At 41.1% G+C, this 21,206-nt stretch overlaps 1 protein-coding gene across 2 annotated transcripts in view; it reads right to left on the bottom strand.

Moving 5' to 3' along the window:
- Positions 1-21,206, bottom strand: part of OPHN1 (oligophrenin 1) — a 331,531-nt gene that overhangs the window by 52,787 nt on the left and 257,538 nt on the right. For both annotated transcript variants that reach the window (XM_068247665.1, XM_068247666.1), the window contains one exon: positions 3,066-3,207. In XM_068247665.1, coding sequence (XP_068103766.1) covers positions 3,066-3,207 — 142 coding nt within the window. The remainder of the gene's footprint in view (positions 1-3,065; positions 3,208-21,206) is intronic.

Genomic DNA, 21,206 nt, shown 5'->3' with positions numbered 1-21,206 from the left:
TGGTGGATTTTTCCCAACGACGATCGTTTGCAAAAGTAGTACATCGTTGGAAACGATCGTTCGTACTAGGCTTAACATGCGCATTTCACTATTTCTCCATGGAACTTTTTATTTTTATGCGCAGGCGCAATAGTTACTTTTACGTGATGTAACGTTCGTTCTAACAATCTGATCGTTACACACCTTTTAAAACTAACTTTACTTAGGTCGTTCTTTCATCAATTAAAAGTTCCTTCGTCGTTGACAACGAACGATCATTGTCGCATGTGTGTACGTAGCTTTAGGATTAGACACTAGGAGCGGTAATAGCAGCTCCTGCTACTTGCCCAGATCCTGTACGCGATCCGCGTTGCCCAGAGGGACTCCAGGGCTCTCTAGCGACCACCAGTATCCCCATCTCCTCTCTGCTTCCTAAATCCCGATGGCCAATCAGCGGTGGTACAGAGTATCATGCTGTCATTGGGGGCGGCGCCGCAATTAAAGGAGACCCAAACTCAAGCACAGGACAGAAGGTAAACAGAGAAATCTAGCCTGCACGTTTAAAGAGTTTAACCTGTGTAATCTCCCCCATCTGGACCTGATCTATTGCACAGGATAGAAGGATAACATAGAGAAATGCACCCAGTATGTATGTAGAGAGTTTAGCCTGTCTAATTCCTCCTCATTTGTCTCTAATCACAAGTTGTTATTTGACCTCTCCTCTGTGTCACATAACTGCCATGGCAGAGATGGCAGATAAGCTCATTTGAAAGCACAGGATGTTAACAATATAGCCATTTGGTTCCGAACTGCTTCTGAACTGAGTGCTTCTGCTAATCTGTCTTACTCTCTATACTCACCACTGGACGGGTCCTGCGATGTCCCTTTGACGACGGTCGTCACCGACGCCTCTTCCTGCCAGCGGATATGCATAGTTTCCACGCTCGATTCTTAATAGGAGACAATGGAAAAAGATAACAAGCAAAAGCTAAGGGAATCGCCCGCAGAATCGAGTGCAAAAATCGAGCCGTGTATTCCCAGCATTACATCATGGCCATAATCTGTGATAGGCAGAGGGGTAGAGCAAAGGAAATGTTGCACACAGATGGGACTAATGCAATCAAAAAGCAAATATTGTCCAGGAGAGCTGGTAGCGTAGCATAAAAGCATGTGCATAAAAAGATTATTAGTGTTGCTTTTGCAGGTTATGCTCAGAGAGGCAGTAAGTTTAATACATATCCCTGAGTGTTCCACAGCATTTCCAGCACAATGGCTGTGCAGCTATACACTATGTGATAATATGCTCATCTGTCAGATTGATCAAATATTGCCCGTAGCAACCCACATACATAAACTCACTGATATGTCTTCATTTCATGTGAGCACGATTCAACCACTATCCCCATCATATATACGTAATCTACCGCAGACCAAAGTGACCCACAGGTACATGGCATATCTCAGCTGGCTGAAGATCTAATTCAAGTGTGCACACTATGTTGCTGGCACCGAACACCTTGCGCTCTACCCGCAGTGTGACCGGCATGGAGCCGGGTTCAGTATAGACAGAGGTCGATCTCTATGCCTGCACAGGCTCCTCTCACCAACACGTTTCACCCAATCCTGGGCTTCATTAGGGTGTGATGACGGAGGGCGGGTCCCCTCGAAATAGCCGGCAATGGGTCACATGACCCCACATGCAGGAGCCATTTTAAAGGCTGGCAAACCTGCCCACATTAAGGTCATAGACTTTTATCATGACAGCATTCTTATAGACGTAATGTGGAACAAACATTCCGGAACAGACTCAAATCTATCATTATGTCCTCCACATGTTATCCGCAAAGTTAGCTATTGTATCACATTTATTCACAGACAAGGCATTTTTTCGGAGTCATCCAAGCCTTGCATCAAATGAAGGGGGAGCCTAAAGCTGACATAGCTGGCTACTGCAGGACTCACATCCAGACAAAAATCCCTGAGAGAGAGAGAGAGAGAGAGAGAGAGAGAGAGAGAGAGAGAGAGAGAGAGAGAGCGCTCCGAAGGGTTTTTTTGCAATTTGAAGAGACTTTTAGAAGCATTTTAAGCCATTTTCAGGTCACTTCCGGTTTTTAATCCGGATATCCGAATCCGGCCGGATATCCAGGATATTGGGTTCGGATATCCGAGCTTACTCGGATACCAAAAAATTCGGATTCGGATATCCGATTCGGATCCGGACATCTGGGTATCCGGATCGAATTCAATTCAGATTTTGAAAAGGGGTATCCGAGCAGCACTGGTTACTTACCCATCACTGATGGGCTTGTAAACCGGCAGGGGTCTCAGTTTTATTTTGTCGTTACAAAATATTCCAATATACAAGGAAGTGAGTGGGTTCCCCGCTCGCAGTGCGATTGTTTTTAAAAGAAAAAAGCTGGAGGGGGAGTGGGGAAGGAGGGTCCCAGGTGAGGGAGGGAGGTCCGACCCCCCTCCAGAACACTGTCCCCCTTCCTGGCTGCTACCCCCTCCAGCATGGCCGGCCCCTCCCCACCCACAGACAGGGCTGGGACACTGGAAACGGATTTGTTTCTGTGTCCAAACCTGTCTGTGAAGAGGGAGATTCATTTTTACATTGGTTTTTACTACCCCTGAGTGTATCCGGGGTCCGTGAAAACCCAGCAAATCCCACCCTCTGTTCAGTTTTTAAAATGAATGCCCAGGATCACCAACGGATCCGTTTTTGAAGTCTGTGAAGACAACCACTATTTTTAACATTTGTATCCGTGGCTCCGGTTTTGGTCTGGGCCCAAAAAACGGAGCCACGGATACATTTTTAAAACAAATGTGAACCGAGAATAAATATGAAAATCAGTAAGTAAAAAAAAAAAAAAGGGCATCTGGGCAGTCAAAATCTTACCATATATATGGCTGAGAAAAATAAAATTTGTTTCCAGCCCTACTGAAGTCTCTATTTCATGTTAAAAAAGGCAGTACTGCCTGCCAATTGAAAGTTTACTTAACAAATGGATCTATTACAATTCTAAATTTAAGATACATCCTTTCCAGAGAAAGGCTCTATAGGAAACCGCATCAAAATGAATTACCTTCTTCACTCTGGCCAAGATAGAGGCCGTTTCTCCCTCTTACCGGCCGTTTAGAAATGGTGATAGGCTTGTGTGTTCGGGGGGTCACTCTGGGTGGGGGTACAGGAGGTGCTGTGTTTTCTTCTGGAGGGCCAGAGAAGATCTACAACAAACAAAATATAGTTTTGTAAATTCTATTCAGAGTACATCACATGCTAAACAATATTCTCAAAACACCAGCTAGATGCTGAAAATTTCCAGAGCAAAATGGAAAAATAAAATTAAATTCCAAACAGGTTTTTGGAACACATCACAGAAGCAAAGGGGGGAGAACACGCTTACATAACCTTACCCACATGAATTGTTGAGAGAAAAAAAAAAAGTATCCATTAATCACGGTTTAACAAACTAGAGAGAGACATGTGCAGGCTGTTCACCAAAATTCTGATCCAGTTACGTCCTTCACAGGAACTAACCATAAGCATAAAATTAAGGACCTGGCTCCAGGATTTTAACATTTATGGAATCAAAGCAAATTTTTATATTTAATTATTATTAATTACAAATATGCAAACATGAATCATACAGTAAAGAATGAAACTAAAAGGACTACAAGTCAAATAGACAACAGTAGAATCAGCAGTTCGACTGTACTAAATGTACTAAGTGTTCACACATGCAGAACCATAGGATTAACCAGTCACTCACTCTGATCATTTATCCAAACAGTGATTAATTGGTTAAGCATGAAAAAAAACACATGCACATTGCTGTGATGGGCAAGACCAGTGTCTGCTATACACTGGCCTGTGTATAGCAGACATAAAAGCCATCTAGCCTTTGTAAACAGATCGTTAAGATCTCAGATGACTCTCGCGCAAAGTATCGCAATTGCATGAAGCCTCGTTTGCGCCTGTCATGTAACGTCATGCATACCTGCTGGCCGGAAGATGGATCGGGGGAGCGCTCGTCATCAGGGAGACATCGCTGGATCCATCTTCCTGCACTGTGAGGTGAGTATGTAGCTTACCAGTAGCCCTTTAACTTTTAAAACATTACAAACATAGGTAATATGTATCAAGTTGTTTAGGGAACCTGAGGCGATAGGCATATGGGGGTAGCCATATTTAATCCCTTTTAAACAATACCTGTTGCTGGTTGTCCTGTTGATCTTTCTGGCATCAGCAGTGTCTGAATCACACACCTGAAACAAGTTTGTGGCTAATCTAGTCAGACCTCAGTCAGAGCACCTGATCTGTATACTTGTTCACGTCTAAAGCCTGGTACACACCTTCAATTTTGATTGACCAATTTTACCACCTCAATGTATTTTGAAGGCCAACAAATTTGTAATCCTATGAGCAGATTGCGTAGGTAAGCTCTCATACTACATGGAGGTGAGGAAGGATTTAGAGGCAGATGATCAGCACGACTGCTAGGCAATTTGCATTGTTTAAAAGAAAATAAAGATCAGCCTCCATATACCTCTCTCCTCAAGTTTCCCTTAAAGAACAACTGAAGAGAGAGGTATATGGAGGCTGCTAATTTTTTCCCTTTTAAACAACACCAGTTGCCTGGCAGCCCCTGGTCTACTTGGCTGCAGTAGTGCCTGAATCACACCAGAAACAAGGATGCAGCTAATCTTTTCACATCTGACAATAATGTCAGAAACACCTGATCTGATGCATGCTTGTTCAGGGTCTATGACTGAAAGTATTAGAGGCAGAGGATTAGCAGGACAGTCAGGCAACTAGTATTGCTTAAAAGGTAATACATATGGCAGCCTCCATATCCTTCTCACTTCAGTTGTGCTTTAACCACTTTACCCCCGCGCGTACGGATTTCTCCGCCCCTTTTTCCATCCTTTCACCCCCAGGGACGGAGAAATCCGTACTCTGCGCACTCCCGCCGCTGTCCGCGCTCCCGCTCGTAAACACGCCGCCCGCCGCTAGTAAACACGCCGCCGCCCGCTCGGAGATCAATGAACGGGAAAATCCATTCCCGTTCGTTGATCTCAGCCCCGCAATGATCTGCTGCCGCTCGGCTGAGCAGCGCGATCATTGTGAAAAAATAACAAAGTCCCAGCCTCTTTCTACTTCCTGCAAGAGTCCGGAAGGACGCTTGCAGGTCGTATGAAACAAATTGGTAATGTTGCCATCTTGTGGCCAAATAGTAAAACTACACCCTAACCATTTTTTACACACAAATAAACTTGTTTTACACAAAAAATTAACTCCTTACCTCCCACACTTCCCAATTTATTTTTTTTGTAATTAAAAAATAAAATAAAAAATTTACAATCTAAAAAAAATACATAAATAGTTACCTTAGGGACTGAACTTTTTAAATATTTATGTCAAGAGGGTATAACACTGTTACTTTATAAACTATGGGCTTGTAATTAGGGATGGACGCAAAACTGAAAAAAATGCACCTTTATTTCCAACTAAAATATTGGCGGCAAACATTGTGATAGGGACATAATTTAAACGGTTTTATAACCGGGATAAATAGGCATATACATTTAATGGGTTTTAATTACAGTAGCATGCATTATTTAAAAACTATAAAGGCCGAAAACTGAAAAATAATAAATTTTTTCCCACATTTTTTCCTATTTTCCCATTAAAACACATTTAGAATAAAATAATTCTTGGCATAATGTCCCACCTAAAGAAAGCCTAATTGGTGGCGAAAAAAACAAGATATAGTTCATTTCATTGCGATAAGTAATGATAAAATTATAGACGAATGAATGGAAGGAGCGCTGAAAGGTGAAAATTGCTCTGGTGGTCAGGGGGTAAAACCCCTCAGTTGGGAAGTGGTTAAAGAGGAACTGCAGTGAAAATAACATAATGAAAAAAAGTGCTAACGTTTTCAATAATTATTTATAAATGATGGGCGGGGTATCACCACATTATTAGCCATACAGAGCCCCTTGATGATCTGTTTGAGCAAAGGTAACGATTTATTGTGGGAAAGGCGATATCAGCTTCTGATTGGGATGAAGTTCAATCCTTGGTTATAGTTCCTCTTGATGAGGAGCACATATTGGCCCCAATTCAATTAAAAATGATAATCAGGAAGTTACTTTTGGTAGACTTGTCAGTTTGAATCATAAGCCAGATAAAGAATTATTCAATTTACATTACAATCTAAAACTTATCCGGGTGATAGAAGGGCAAATGCTTGGGCATCTTTTTTCAGTTGCTATCCTGCTGTGGTAAGGAGTTGTGGGGTTTTGTCTTCATTTTGGCAATGTGTCAAATATATTTAATCACCTACTCTGGTAAATATTCAGTACAGTATACAGTAGTAATAATAAAAGATGCAAATACTACTAATAAAAGTAATAATAATTATATTACTGTTGGAATTCTATTTCTTTATATATGGATTTAAATCCATTTCTTCTGGATTTAATATTACTAGCATCATTCCAAACTGTAATGTTTGTTAACTGACTAGTTTTGGATAAATCCCATTTGTGAGCAACTTCTGTCCTTGACTTTGCAAAATATATCTTTAAATCTACAAAAGTCCTATATCAGACACAAAAATGTACAAAATGACAGGCAGGACTTATTCCAAAATAGGTTTTAATCCAGTGTAATTTTATTACTTTGAAACATTTAGGTCAAACCAACAATAAAAACAAATGCAGTCCATGTCAGGTTGACTCTGATCTGGTGGTGCCTGTGGCTGGATGCGCAGCTGGCTGATTACCAGGTCCAGGCAGTGGAGAATAGGGAATATTAACGTCAGCAACTGCTGGAACTTAAAATTTACTGCCAGAAGTTATAAAAATGGTTATAAAAGCTGCTAGGGTTCTGTCTTCACACAACAGTCTCATAACTTGTTTTTTTCCACAAAACAGTCTTTTGTAGAGTGCCAAATTCTTCAGACAGGTGCCTACCACCACAAGTTAAAAAAAGGCTTACCAGCTACAGTATTGGCAGATAAATGTTAAAAAGTCTCAAAGCAAAAAAAAAAGAAAAAGAAAAACGGATCCCAGGGCTACATCCATTCTAGATCAGTACTGTTTAAATCATTCCTTCCTTGTTCCCTGGTGTTTAATTTCACTGCAAATTTTGTACCAAAAGTATTTCTTTATATAGTAAGCATTTTTTGTGGCCCACTTGCAAGCTGTCCGCAAGCATGAGCACAATATAAAAAAAAGCATTTTTTAAAATTTTTATTAAAAAATATTTTATTATTTGCTGCCACGGGCATTAATGCTGCCCATAGCTTTTTTTTCTACACTTAATTTTTTTTATATTGGATCAAATACAGTTGTTTGTACTGTACTGGATTCAATACAAAAAATATGAATTTGCCGATTGATGACATGACTTTGTGTATGCCCAACACCAGGGGGCGCACACAGAATCATCATAGGGACACGCGGGGGGTCAGGAAGTGACGAAAGGAGGAGATCGTTTCCGGGGATCGACGCAAAGAAGACACGAAGGATCCTGCATGCCAGTGACGCTGCAGGTGAGTAATAGTAATTACTGGACGAGCCAGACTCGTCCTTAACGATATCAGCTATTTTTTTAGAATGAGTCAGGCTTGTCCTTAATGGTAGAAAGGTTAACAAAGAAAAAACATACAGAATAATTTTCATGTACTATATTGTGCAATACATTAGAGGGTTTTATTTTTTAAACAAGAATCAGATGTAGATGCTCCTGGGGGTTTATTTCTTCCTCACTTACAGAATTGTTTCCAGGGATTGCTCCATTGAGTTAAACGTCTCTTTCACATAGAGACATTGCGTTAGAGGGGACGTTAAGGTCGCATAACATTCCGCTAACGCAACGCATGGTGGTGCTAAACTCGAACGCTACATAGAGACGCGTTATGCATCTCTTGGTGCGCTGTTTTTGGACGATACTGGTAGAACAAAAATGGCGCATGCATCCAAAGACTGTGGAGACCACGTGATCGGAACACTCTGCATCAGGTTGTCCCGCCAGCCAATCGCCGCACAAAGCGTCCACTCCAGGAAGTAAACACTGCACGTCACACAGTGCAGTGCATATTAATTAGCCATGTGGCTAGGGACAATAGCGGACTCTCCCCTCCTCCTCTGAGCATGTGCAAACAGTCTAACTCTAACACGGCTAAAACCGCGTATAACGCACAGCATGCTGCACGGTCTTTGAACGTGCAGCGTTACACTGTAAAAAAACATGGGCACTGTGAACAGCCCATTGATTTTTCATTACTGTGAGTTGGGCTGCGTTACAGGCTGCTCTAATGTGCGCCTGTAACGTCCCACTGTGAAAGCAGCCGAAAAGCAATTACGTTTCCTCCAGTATCATATAGCATCTCACAAAAGTGAGTACACCGCTCACATTTTTTCTAAATATTTTATTATATCTTTTTATGGGACAACACTGTTGTTGACTCCTCTCCAAACATCACATCTATATTTGTGACCATAAAAATTACCTTTTCTCACTTTGTAAAATCACAAAGAAAATGCAATTGTTTGCGACTGCGTTTTGCAGTATAAAACAGTCCTAAGTGTATTTGAATATTTTAAAGGGGGCTATTTGTGAAAGTGGAACAGTAATAGCTTTCATCAGGCAACTTGAACATGCAGTCCATTTCTCTTCTTGAAACATACACACCCCTTTTCTGTAGAGAAGCCTGGATGTCCGCTGAACTTATTTGTGGCTTTCTCTTTGCATCCCAAACAGCTCTCCTGGAAATTCTGGCTGAAAATTTTGTTGGTCTACCTGACCAGGGCAACAGAACCGATCAATTTCCAATTCTTTAGCAACAGGAAGGTTCTGAGCGGGTTCTTGATTACAGTGGAATAGGCAAAGTCACTAGAGCAATCGAAAATCCCAGAAGATACCAGCACACCAATATGCAATCAACGACACGCTTTATTGTGCTTAATCTCCACTGTAGACTGACAAAAGGGGGATACAGAGGGACTCCTCGTGGCACCCAAAAAAATTGTAGGTCTACAGTGGAGATTATGCATTATAAATCTTGTCATTGATTGCAGACTGGTGTGCTGATACCTTCTGGGATATCCATTCTTTATGAGAGATTGAAAACTGCTGATTGGCATTCTCAATTTTTTGGATATCTTATTATACTGTATATTTTTTTCCCTGTTTTTTTAAGTTGAACAACCTTTTCTCTTAGGTTCTTTGACAACTATTTTGCTTTCCCCATGGCTGAAATGTGCAGATGGCAATCAAGAGCCCAGAATCTCACTGACTTTTAAATTCACACTACTGTTCTTAAGGTTACATGTATAAAGCTCTCTACAGCTGATGCAGCATGTTATTTGACCAGCGGCATGGAGCCATACAACACATTGTCTGTGAGCCTCATAAAGGTCAACCGTTTACTATGTGCCTATAGGCTGTATCTGGGTCACCTATACAGGTTATAATTATTTTATTTATATAGCACCAACATCTTCCATAGCGCTGTACATAGCAAAAAATTAGACTGAGGTGTGTGCTGTAATGTGTGTTTCTCGAGCTATATAGAGGAGAGAAACCGACACTACCAGTTTAGCTGACATGATCCAATACAGGGCTGCATCCCACAATTTGCATGAAGTGTGCTCTGGAGAGAGAGAGTATAGTGTAGAGAGTGTATGTAGAAAGTAGAGGAAATCTTCAGCACCACTAACTGCAAGTTACTTTATTCATGGAAATGTGTACAAACATACCTAACTCTGCCAGTGCCCTGCACCCAATGCCCGCTCATCCCACACATACTCATGTACACTAGTTTGGTATGTTTGTACACATTACCTTGTATAAAGTAACCTGCAGTTAGTGGTGCCTGCAGAGAGTGAGACAGGCAGCAAACGTGCAGTATGCGTACAGAGGACACAGGGAACTTGTGTAGAATTTAGGTTTGTTTATTATGCATTGCGTTTTGAAAGGGAATTCAGCCACCCTTTCTTTATCAGGCAAATGTCACAAATGTCAGGCACTCTCTACCAGAGTTCCCAAAAGGGATAATAAGAATGATCACGATTTAAAATGGAGGCACTTTCCATTTCATTCAAACAGAACTAAAAGAGTCTTATGGCTTGTAGTTAATTATAAGCGAGTATCAGGACAGGAAATGTCATTAATATAACTAAATGCTTAACTTACAATGAGAAAATGAAGAAAGGAACACATCCTAGTTCCACACATGAATGGGACTGCACATACACGTTTATCTCTTCCATGTCATGTGTCAATTCAGGTACCCTTTAACCACCTCATGTCAGAGGCTGGAGGGTTTAATGTACACGCACATATGTGTGCTCTCACAGCACGTGTACACTTAGACAGAATGGATGTTTCTATAAACATTCTATTTGCACTGATGGTGCACAAAAAGGTTGCTTATTAACATGCTATATGTTGGGTAGTGTGCTTATTGCTTACCGTATGCCTAATCTGATTTAATAATTATTCAGCTGTCAGGTACTGTTTTATTAGTTTCAGAAGACTATTAGCTCTAAATAAAGCAGTGCTAGTTAAAGCAAGTCCACTTAAATTAATGTTAAGCAACCCTGAAAATAAACGTATGAGATAATTAATTGTACGTGTAGTACCATTGTGGAATATATCAATAGTAACATAGAAATGAGTCTCATTTTTATTTTCAGTTCCATAGCTTCATTTTTAAGATTACATCAGAGTGTCACAGTTGCTGCTTAGATTACAAACACTGCCTCATTTAGATGAAAAAGACACATAAATAATGACCCTTTCAACTTTCCTTTGCCTTATCTACCTTTTCCCTGCAAGATAACACTCTTTTGGCTTCTATTTACTTTTAGAAAATGGTCCTATATTTTACAAACCGTTGGACAATCTTAGTTGCATAGATAGCAACTCAAAGTTTTTTTATTTTTCTTTAAAGAGACACTAACGTAAAAAAAATCCTCTGGGGGATACTTCCCTCGGGAGGGGGAAGCCTCAGGGTCCCAATGAGGCCGCCCCTTCCCCTGTTGCTTCAGGGAATCCAGCGCTGGCTTCCCCCGAATCCTCCCCCGACAAGCTTGACAAGGCTCGATATATTTACCTCTCTGGGATGCAGCGCAAGTGCAGTAACGGCTCTTCGTTTGGGCTAGCCAGAAATAGCCGAGCTTGATTGTATCCGCTCTACTGTGCAGGCGCAAAAAGACTCGCGCCTGCGCAGTAGAGCGGATCAATTGGGTTCAGCTATTTACGCCTTATCCTGAATGATGAGCGGCTAGTGCTCCAGCGCAGGGTCGCGGTAGGTCAATAATTACCTCGCTACACTTCGGGGCACCCTGGCACTTGAAGGACGGATGGAGAAGGACGGGGGAAGCCTTGTTAGGATCCAGAGGTAAATATCCCCCAAAGGGATTTTTTTTGTTATTACAGGTTTTCTTTAACTCTTGCTGCACTGGAAAACAGAAAGGGACTTCAGGCAATTTCTTAGTAGGGCTAGTACTATATGTACCCATGTTTTACTGTGCAGTACAGTCCCAATGACATCAGCGCGACCATGTAAGCTGCATGTTGGAGTGCAGAAGAAGCCGACCTGGTGAGGTCAGCTTCTGCAGCGGAGGAGACTGGAAGCCACTGGAGCTGCGTCGAGGGCAAAGGACGGCGGCCAGGGTCTGAAGGAAGCCCCAGGTAAGTGGATTATTATTTAGCCTGGATGTATCCTTTAAGTGGGGGGGTGCCCAAATTTGAAAACAGGGACTATCCCCCCCCCCAAAAAAAATGCATAGTTGTACCAACAAGTGTAGGGGGACTTTACCACAACCTCCTAGCCCTGCAGTGACATGTGATCTCCCCCTCCCATCCTACCATCCCAAACCATCCCCCTAAACCCCTCCACTTGACGCACACATTCAGTCACAGAGGTACTGGCTGTATTCAATAGTGAAGAGTCAGTCGGACCTGTAACCGGTGGCTGTACAGTCCCTCCTCCTCTTTTTCAGTCTCCTTGGCAGTCACGTCTCCACTGCCATGATGGTAACAAGGCTAAATGATGCCTGTGGTTGCCATGGAGACACCAAGCTTCGAGGAACTTCCGACTTGTTGGTGCCTGTGCCGCCTGGGTTCATGCATCTGTCGGCGTTCAGTGAGTATAAGTTACTTACTGGCTGGATGGTGTATTGGTTAAGGGCTCTGCTTCTGACACTGGAGACCTGGGTTCGAATCTCAGCTCTACCTGTTCAGTAAGCCAGCACCTATTCAGTAGGAGACCTTAGGCAAGTCTCCCTAACACTGCTACTGCCTATAGAGCGTGTCCTAGTGGCTGCAGCTCTGGCGCTTTGAGTCCACCAGGAGAAAAGCGCAATATAAATGTTATTTGTCTTGTCTTGTCTACTTACTGGAAGTCTGCTGCTGCAAAATAAAAAATACTAAAAAGAAGTTTGATCTTACTTATTATCTACTTTTTAGTACATGCTCAATTTTTGTGGCTGACAAGTTATTTTGCAAATAACATGAAAAATCTCTTGAGAGAAAAAAAACTTAGGAGAATGGTTAATTGCGCAGTGCCCTGCATGAGTTTCCAGTCCAAATATATATTATGCCTACTTGTCATGTTACACATTATGTTCTTGTAAACTAATATCTTTGCCATTATATTCATTTTTCGGGACAGTTGTTGCATTTGGAATAAAATGGATTTTCGCAGCTGGCATGCAGCGAGTTTCTGTGTATTTGTGAGTGCAAAGGATTGATGACTTTTCTTGTAAACTGATCAGGCCATTTGGTAACTTGACCACAATACCTTGCTTTGAAGTTAACTCAACATGGATCTATTATTAAATTTATGTATACTTCACATAAATTGCATTGCCATGTCTGCATTATTTAGAGTAAAATAGATTTTCATTCTTGCCATGATTAAAACTATGCTGCTGCCAGAGCTAATTCTTTCTCTTTGATGCCAAGATTAAAGATATAAGTGATATATGACACAGCAATGACACAAACTTGGACTGGGTTTATTATAAGAAATTGTCTGTTAGCAAGCAGACCATAGCAAGGTTGCTGAAAGGTTAGTAAATTGGTAGATGTTTGAGGGCATTCATCTGCAGCATCCAAAACAAAAACATTGTTTTAAATAAATCTAGGCTGTCTTGAATTTACTAAAGATCTTACTGTGGGTTCATGATTGCAATAGCACAAACTGTAAGTCCCTTATTCTTCATATATTCTGACATAACAGTATTACCGCAATTTAGTCAACCCCATAATAAGAAGACTTTGGAGAAATACTTGATGCTTGGAAAAATTGAGGGCAAAAAAAAAAAAAAGAATTGGGGTTTGGCTATCTCTTGGGGTTGGTGGCATTAAAGTCAGGGGTCAGGAAGAATTTAATATTGGGGTGAAGGTTAAATGTGAGAAAAATGTCATAATTCAGGTGAAAATTAGTGTTAAGCACGAGGGGGATATCGTTAATGGGATAATTTAACCGGTTCAGCACCGCAGTGCCGAAAATCTCATGCATCCGAGCAACGTTCACCTCCCATTCATTTGCCTATAACTTTATTGCTACTGATCACAATGAATTGATCTATATCTTGTTTTTTCCGCCACTAATTAGGCTTTCTTTGGGTAGTACATTTTGCTAAGAATTATTTTTTCTAAATCCATTTTAACAGGAAGATTAAGAAAGAAATGAAAAAAAATCATTATTTCTAAGTTTTTGGCCATTATAGTTTGAAATTAATATACTCTACCGTAATTAAAACTCATGTATTTTATTTGCCCATCTGTCCCGGTTATTACACCATTTAAACGATGTCCCTATCACAATTTATGGTGCCGATATTTCATTTATAAATAAAAGTGCATTTTTTCAATTTGCGTCCATCACTATTTATAAGCTTATAATTTTAAATAATATAATAACATACTCTCTTGACATGCATATTTACAATACAATATACAATACAATAACATTTCTATAGCGCTTTTCTCCCATAGGACTCAAAGCGCTTAGGCTCTCTCAGATTCAGTAATTAGTAGGATGAAGTATTCACACAACAAAAGTTATATTTCTGCAAATGCCAAACTGAACAGGTGGGTTTTCAGTCTGGATTTAAACACGTCCAGGGATGGAGCTGTCCTGATCTGTTGAGGTAAGGAGTTCCAAAACGTAGGGGCAGCATGACAGAAGGCTCTGGGACCAAAAGTTTCCAAGTGGACTCTGGGTATGACTAGATTATTAGAACCTGTTGATCTGAGAATGCGGGGATTGCTACGCAGCTGCAACATATCTTTCATGTATCCAGGGCCTAAATTATTCAGGGATTTAAATGTCAGTAGGCCGATCTTGAATAGGACCCTCCATTCTATAGGTAGCCAGTGAAGGGAGTGCAGGACTGGCATTATGTGGCAGTGACGGGGTTGGTTGGTTAGCAGTCTGGCAGCAGTATTCTGTATCAGCTGTAGTCGGTACAAGACCTTTTTTGGAAGGCCAGTGTAGAGAGCATTGCAGTAGTCCAGTCGGGATGTGATGAAGGCGTGGACTAAGGTTGGCAGATCTTCTGGGGGTATGAGGTGCTTGATTTTTGCAATGTTCTTCAGGTGAAAATAGGATGATTTCACCACAGCAGAGATTTGAGTTCTGAAGTTTAAATCCCAATCAATTAGAACTCCCAGGCTACGCACATGATCAGAGCTGCGCAGATCCGTGCCTCCTATTCCCAGTGGTGAAGACTGCAAGTTAAGTTGTTTTGTTATCATGCTCTGCCCTCCTATCAGAAGGACTTCAGTTTTGTCTGCATTTAGTTTGAGCCAGTTGTCATTCATCATTGCTGTAGTTCACGTAAGCAGGCGTTTATAGTTAGAGTTGGGTCTGTCACACCAGGCTTGAAGGAATATTTAAAAAGTTCAGACCCTTGGGTAACTATTTATGTTGTTTTTGTTGTTTTTTTTATTGTATTTTTTTTATTTATTTTTTTATAAAAAATGTATGTGGGTAATTTTTGGTGTGCAAGGGAAACTGCTTATTTTAAATGTAAAATAATATAATTGTTTAATTAAAATGTATGTGGGTGCAGTTTACTATTTGGCCACAAGATGGCCACAGTGAAAAAAGTCCTGGATGCGAACGATTTCGCATCCAGGAACTAAAAAGCAGAGGAGACGTTTCCTGGGGGCAGAAATACCGCGCTCTCTGGATAGAAAGCGTCTGTATTTCTGCGGGGAAGTTAGATCGGTGAATGGGAATTATATTCCCATTCACTGATCGGGGGGCTAGCGGCGGGAGCGCACGCCCAATCGTGCTCACCATGCGGCAGGAGCAGCAGTGCCTATCTGGACGAGGAAGCTCGTCCAGATAGGCCGAACTGGTTATCAAATTATTTGCATCTCACTGGCCATCCCTAGTTCTCTGATGAGTCAGATGTGCTGCAAACCTGAAAAAGTATTGGTAATCATGAATATTCTGGTTGACTTCCTCGGCGGAATGATTCTTTTCAGATTTTAGGGTCTAAAAGCGGAGCAATTTTATTGTGCTTTTAGAGCCCAAAATCCAGAAAAAAAAGGAAATGGAGGAGACTATCTGGATCCAGGGGACGTGGGTATGAAGTGCCGCTTCACTGCATGCTCTGTAGTAACCTGCCTGGCAGGCTGGGGATTACCGCTCGCAGCATGGTCTTTTTTCACCCACAGCCTGGGTCGGGAATACTGTTAGGGAGGTTAATGAAGGCAAGAGAGAAACCAAACATTGCCAACTCCATATTTATCTGACCCATTGACACTAATTTGCTTTCACCTGTGTCAATCTTCTATCCCACTTCTCCAGTTCTGCTTCTTTTGTACTCTTCTACTGGTGAGAACTAACTGTCGGTGACCCTGTTTTAGCAGTAATTTACCTCACAGTATATGTAGAACACCTCAGTCTCCAAGTTGCTATTGCCATTTTATGAATCGGCAAACAGCCTTTTCCATAGACAACTTGAAGACAGTTTAGTACAGAAACTGTGCTGGCTAAGTTTTTATTTAAACAACAAAGCTTTTTTCAGAGTTAGGGCCTGAGCCCACTAACACAGTTGTGTCTGCTTTTCAGCATCTGTAACATTGATGAGCTGCTGAAAAGCGGACACAACTGAGCACAACTGCATTAGTTGGCTCAGGCTCATAAGTCTGATCGTATAAAGGAAATAAGATAATTTACACACATGAAACCAGAGGTGAAGTTATTGGTCTTTGCCATCCCTTTGGGGCTTTGTTTATCAGGAGGTTCTTATATCTTCACAATTACAGTGTTTTTACATAAGGAGTGCAGCCAAATAAACCATACAATTCAGTTCAATATTATTATGTGTGAATAAGTGGCAAGTTCACTTTAAATGCTGAATATTTTAATTGGTCATGTGACTGACTGAGTCACAGATCTGGAGACTTGGCTATTTGTTCTTGTTAGAAGCAGACCAGCATGTCTGCATAAGGACGTGCTGAAACAGAGAATGTTCCATAGAATTGTGAAACAAATGTGAAAAATTAGTTGTTCATTGGGTGTTTGCAAAATACTGCATTTGCTTCTCAATCTGGAATACAGTGTGAGTGGGTGGAGGAAACATGATCTGAATACAAACAGCAAATGTTTAGATTCACTGTACTGCACTGTTTAACAAGTGTTTTTGTTGCTGAGTAACGTTTCCAATTTACCCTGGTTAAATAAGTGAGCGAGTCCCGCTTTCACATGCCGGACTAAGGGGACACTGGAATATGTCCATTTGTTGAAAATGACCGTTCTTGATGCTTGATGCTAGTGTGATCTAACTGAGCATAACCGGATACAGAATGCTGCAGGGGCCAGAAAACAGGTTTACTGTGAAACAGAAGTCTTATTTTACTCTACTCCCATATACAGTGGGTTGCAAAAGTATTCGGCCCCCTTGAAGTTTTCCACATTTTGTCACATTACTGCCACAAACATGCATCAATTTTATTGGAATTTCACGTGAAAGACCAAGACAAAGTGGTGTACATCTGAGAAGTGGACCGAAAATCATACATCATTACAAACATGTTTTACAGATAAATAACTGCAAAGGCTAGCTACATGCTAAAAAAAAAAAAAAAAATGCAAAAAAACACCCTCCCTGCCGTGTGCAGCAAATATTTAGAATGGCAGGGGGGTTAAAGGAGGGGACTGTGAGAAGAGCGGGAATGCTCTTTAGGACCCCAGAGCCTTCCCTCTCCATAGGTAAGTATCTGGTTGATTTTTATCTTTTTAAGCTTCCCATTAGCTTTAATCAGTTGTCTAAACCATTAGTTTAGATATAAATCTTAGGTGCATTACTGAAGTTTTGGTGAACTTACGGTTAGCGGTCAACAGGTTTCAAAGGTCCTATGTTAGAGGTTTGAGTACTTTTAGAAATATGCAAAGTAAAATACGAGTCTGTTACGCTACACTTAGTTATAGGTTTGCCATAGGCATCAACATATGTTCTGACAAGAATTACTATAAATACGCATTTACGCGTGATAACCATACAGTTACGCGGTACAGAGTACCTCGATTCTATCTGCTATAAATACGCGTTTACGCTTTTCCACCATATATATCCGCGTTCTTTGTAATGTAATCTTACATTACTAGTATAGTTAAAAATTAAGTTTTACGCGTAGTAAACACATAAATATGCAAATTTATCTTATCCTGATGATCCATGATAGAGGTGTAGTAACCAAACAATAGAATGAATCACCTAGGATAAATTTGGTTATACAGAAACTATATGATCATTCACAGATGTATAACACTGTTTTGTTGATATGTAACTCATTTATGTAATGTTATGTTTGTTATGTATTCATTTTAATAACATTCACTACCTGTATGTATATCACTATATGTTAAAAAGAAAAACTCCAATAAAAATTATTGAAACAGGTTTCAAAGGTCCTGATCAATAATGCAATATACTTACATTACTGATTTTAGATATTGGCACTTCACTGTAGTTTACATTAGGAAATGAGTCCTTCCTACCTCATAGTCAAACTAAGTGGGGGTGATTTACTAATGCCAAAGTATACCATATTAACCTGTGATCAGGAGTTTATTTCAACTAATGAAATAAACACACTGTTTTTTAGAAGTATTTTACTAAAATGTATAATTGTATTCCATGACTGTTTGCCACATATTCTTTTCTTTCGTACTTTTGTTTTCTAACGTCCCACTAATGACAACTGCACATGTGGGGAAAGTCTTTTTAAGGAGTGTTTGCTGGGTATTACACTGCAGGACTGCAAATCATTAATTTAATAGATAATGCTTGTGGCAGGTAAGTTGGGCAGAGTGAAGCCCAGTTATGAAAATGGGAATTAGCCTTTCATGGCTTCTAACGTGAATAAGAGCTTTGTGAGTGCACATTCTCTGCTCACAATGGCGGCATCATTGCCTGGGCAAGGTGCAGCTGCATTTCACCTGGCAATCTCAGTCTCAAAAGGTGTACTAGGCTGAAGAATTGGCTATTGTACTCCTTGGGATTGGTAAATGAGGCTCAGTGTGTGCTGAAGTGTAATAAGACCTGCACTAGGACATTAAGGACCAGAAACCCACTAGGAGCGATTTTCTGAGCGATTTGCGATTTGAAAACTCTTGCTAATGTAATGCTATGGATGTGATCCCACTTGAGCGCTTTGATTTTTTAAAAATCCCCCAAAGCATTGCATTAGCAAGAGCTTTTTCAAATCGCTAGAGACTAGAAATCGCCCCTAGTGGGTTTCTGGCCGTACACATGTTAGAGGGATGTTGCCCAATCGGGACCCAATCCCTTGAGCGACATTGCTGGGCTGAGGCTGTACAGATGTGTAGTTAGCCTGCAGGCTAATAACATGTTTGATTGTATTGTAATGCAGGAGGATGGAGGACCAATGGAGCGTCGCAGATGTGATGTCTGGCAGAACAAAGCCATTGGCTGATTTGATCCGCCTGGCGGATTGCTAGCCGGGTGGCCATCGTTGGTCAGGGGCTGCTGTACACATGCTGGATTATCAGCAGAGGCCAACTTCAGCTAACTCAAATCTAGTGTGGGTATGAGCTTTAAACCATGTACACACCAAAACATAGAATCGTGCTAAATAGACAATGAAAGACCGTTTCACGATCAATAAAAGTGCAAATTGCACTGATTCGACTTGAATGACAGACGACTGCACCCACAATGCCAAATAATAATGTTCCAATGTGACTGTTAAACGATGTGAAACGTGCAACAAGCGCTGCAGACTTCATGGACACATTGTTTAATAATCATCCAATAGCTCTGTACACACGGCTGACTATGAATGCTTATCTGCTGAAGTAATAGGTCATGTTAGAAATGGTTGAGCACAGTCGTGGATGATTGGTCTAAGCCGACGTTTGTTTTATGAATTTCCTACCAATGTCCGAAAGATTAATTATTCCTTGTTCCTTCCCATGTGTACGATGCTTTAAGAAGTGGAGCGAGATTATACAAGAAGGTCACTTCAGAAAAAACTAAGCATTTTAGAAGCACATGTTTAAAAAGGGGTCATCAGATACTATAGCCCATTTACCATTCGTATAAAGCACAGCGTAAAAGTTTATAATGTTCACAATGGAGAAGACATGCCAGTATTATAAAATGGCAGCAAGATCTACAGTGCTAGTCTAATGCATTATTGATCAGGACTTTACATTTAATACGAGCTAGCTGGAGACTTTTTCCAACATGAATTATTTTATTGGTACATGGCAGGGCTGAATGTATTTTAATATGAATAAATCTCTTGAAATGAAGTATGTTCCTTTAACGATATTGCCTTCATTTTAATTGTTAAGTTGACTTCAGTATTTAGTTTACAACAGTATTTATCTTGTTGATCTCTCCAAAATATTATGATTGATGAGTTGTGAGGGAGTTTAAGCTTTTTGCAAAAAGACTTCTTTACAGGTTTGCTATTTGCCCAAAAAATACAGGCTCCGGAGATGAAATATGGGAAACCACACATGCAGCTTTGTAGATCAACAGAAACCTGTCTAACCACATTTGTAAACATTTATATAGTGAAAAGTATCATAACTTTTTTCCCCTTTACAATTGCACCATCAGGTGGCTGCTTTCATTACTACAGGCAGATGAACACAGTAGACAACTTAAAGGAATTGTCAGGCAAAAAAAATAAAAAAATAGTTTCACGTACCTGGGGCTTCTACCAGCCCCATGCAGCCATCCTGTGCCCTCAGTCACTCACTGCTGCTCCAGTCACCTGCCACCAGCTAGTTTCATCTTTCCCGACCTCGGGGTCAGCGCACCTCATTGCGTACATTTTTACGCATTCCCGCTGCTGCAGAAACATTAACACATACATTTTTACGCATTACCGGTCCAATGCGTAAAAATGTACGCGTTGGACCAGTAACGCGTAAAACTGTATGTGTTAATGTTCCTGCAGCAGCGGGAATGCGTAAAAATGTACGCAATGCGGCCCGCCGACCCCGAGGTCAGCAAAAACTTAACTAGCTGGTGGCAGGTGACTGGAGCAGCAGTGAGTGACTATGAGGGCACAGGATGGCTGCATGGGGCTGGTAGAAGCCCCAGGTAAGTGAAACTCAATTTTTATTTTTTTTGCCTGACAATTCCTTTAAAAGTTTCAGGTTTTTTGTTATTGCTATTGAAGCAAACTCAATGACTTTTTTTGCTCACTCATCACACATTTTTTGCTCACTATACCCAAATATTAGGGTACATAAAGTAAAACGTTTAAAAGGGCTCATTCACACCAAGTGAGTTTTGACTCACCACATAGTGTGCATTTTACATCGGAACATTAACCACCCTGGCGTTCTATTAAGATCGCCAGGGCGGCTGCATGAGGGTTTTTTTTAAATAAAAAAAAAAACTATTTCATGCAGCCAACTGAAAGTTGGCTGCATGAAAGCCCACTAGATGGCGCTCCGGAGGCGTTATTCTGATCGCCTCCGGCGGCCAAAAGTAACACGGAAGGCCGCAATGAGCAGCCTTCCGTGTTTGGCTTCTCCTGTCGCCATGGCGACGAGCGGAGTGACGTCATGGACGTCAGCCACCTCCGATCCAGCCCTTAGCGCTGGCCGGAACTATTTGTTCCGGCTGCGCAGGGCTCAGGCGGCTGGGGGGACCCTCTTTCGCCGCTGCTCGCGGCGGATCGCCGCAGAGCGACGGCG

This window comes from Hyperolius riggenbachi, chromosome 8 (assembly GCF_040937935.1).
Source record: "Hyperolius riggenbachi isolate aHypRig1 chromosome 8, aHypRig1.pri, whole genome shotgun sequence".
Classification (NCBI taxonomy): Eukaryota; Metazoa; Chordata; class Amphibia; order Anura; family Hyperoliidae; genus Hyperolius; species Hyperolius riggenbachi.
The sequence above is the reverse complement of the archived record's forward strand: the minus strand, read 5'-3'. Positions and strand labels throughout refer to the sequence as shown.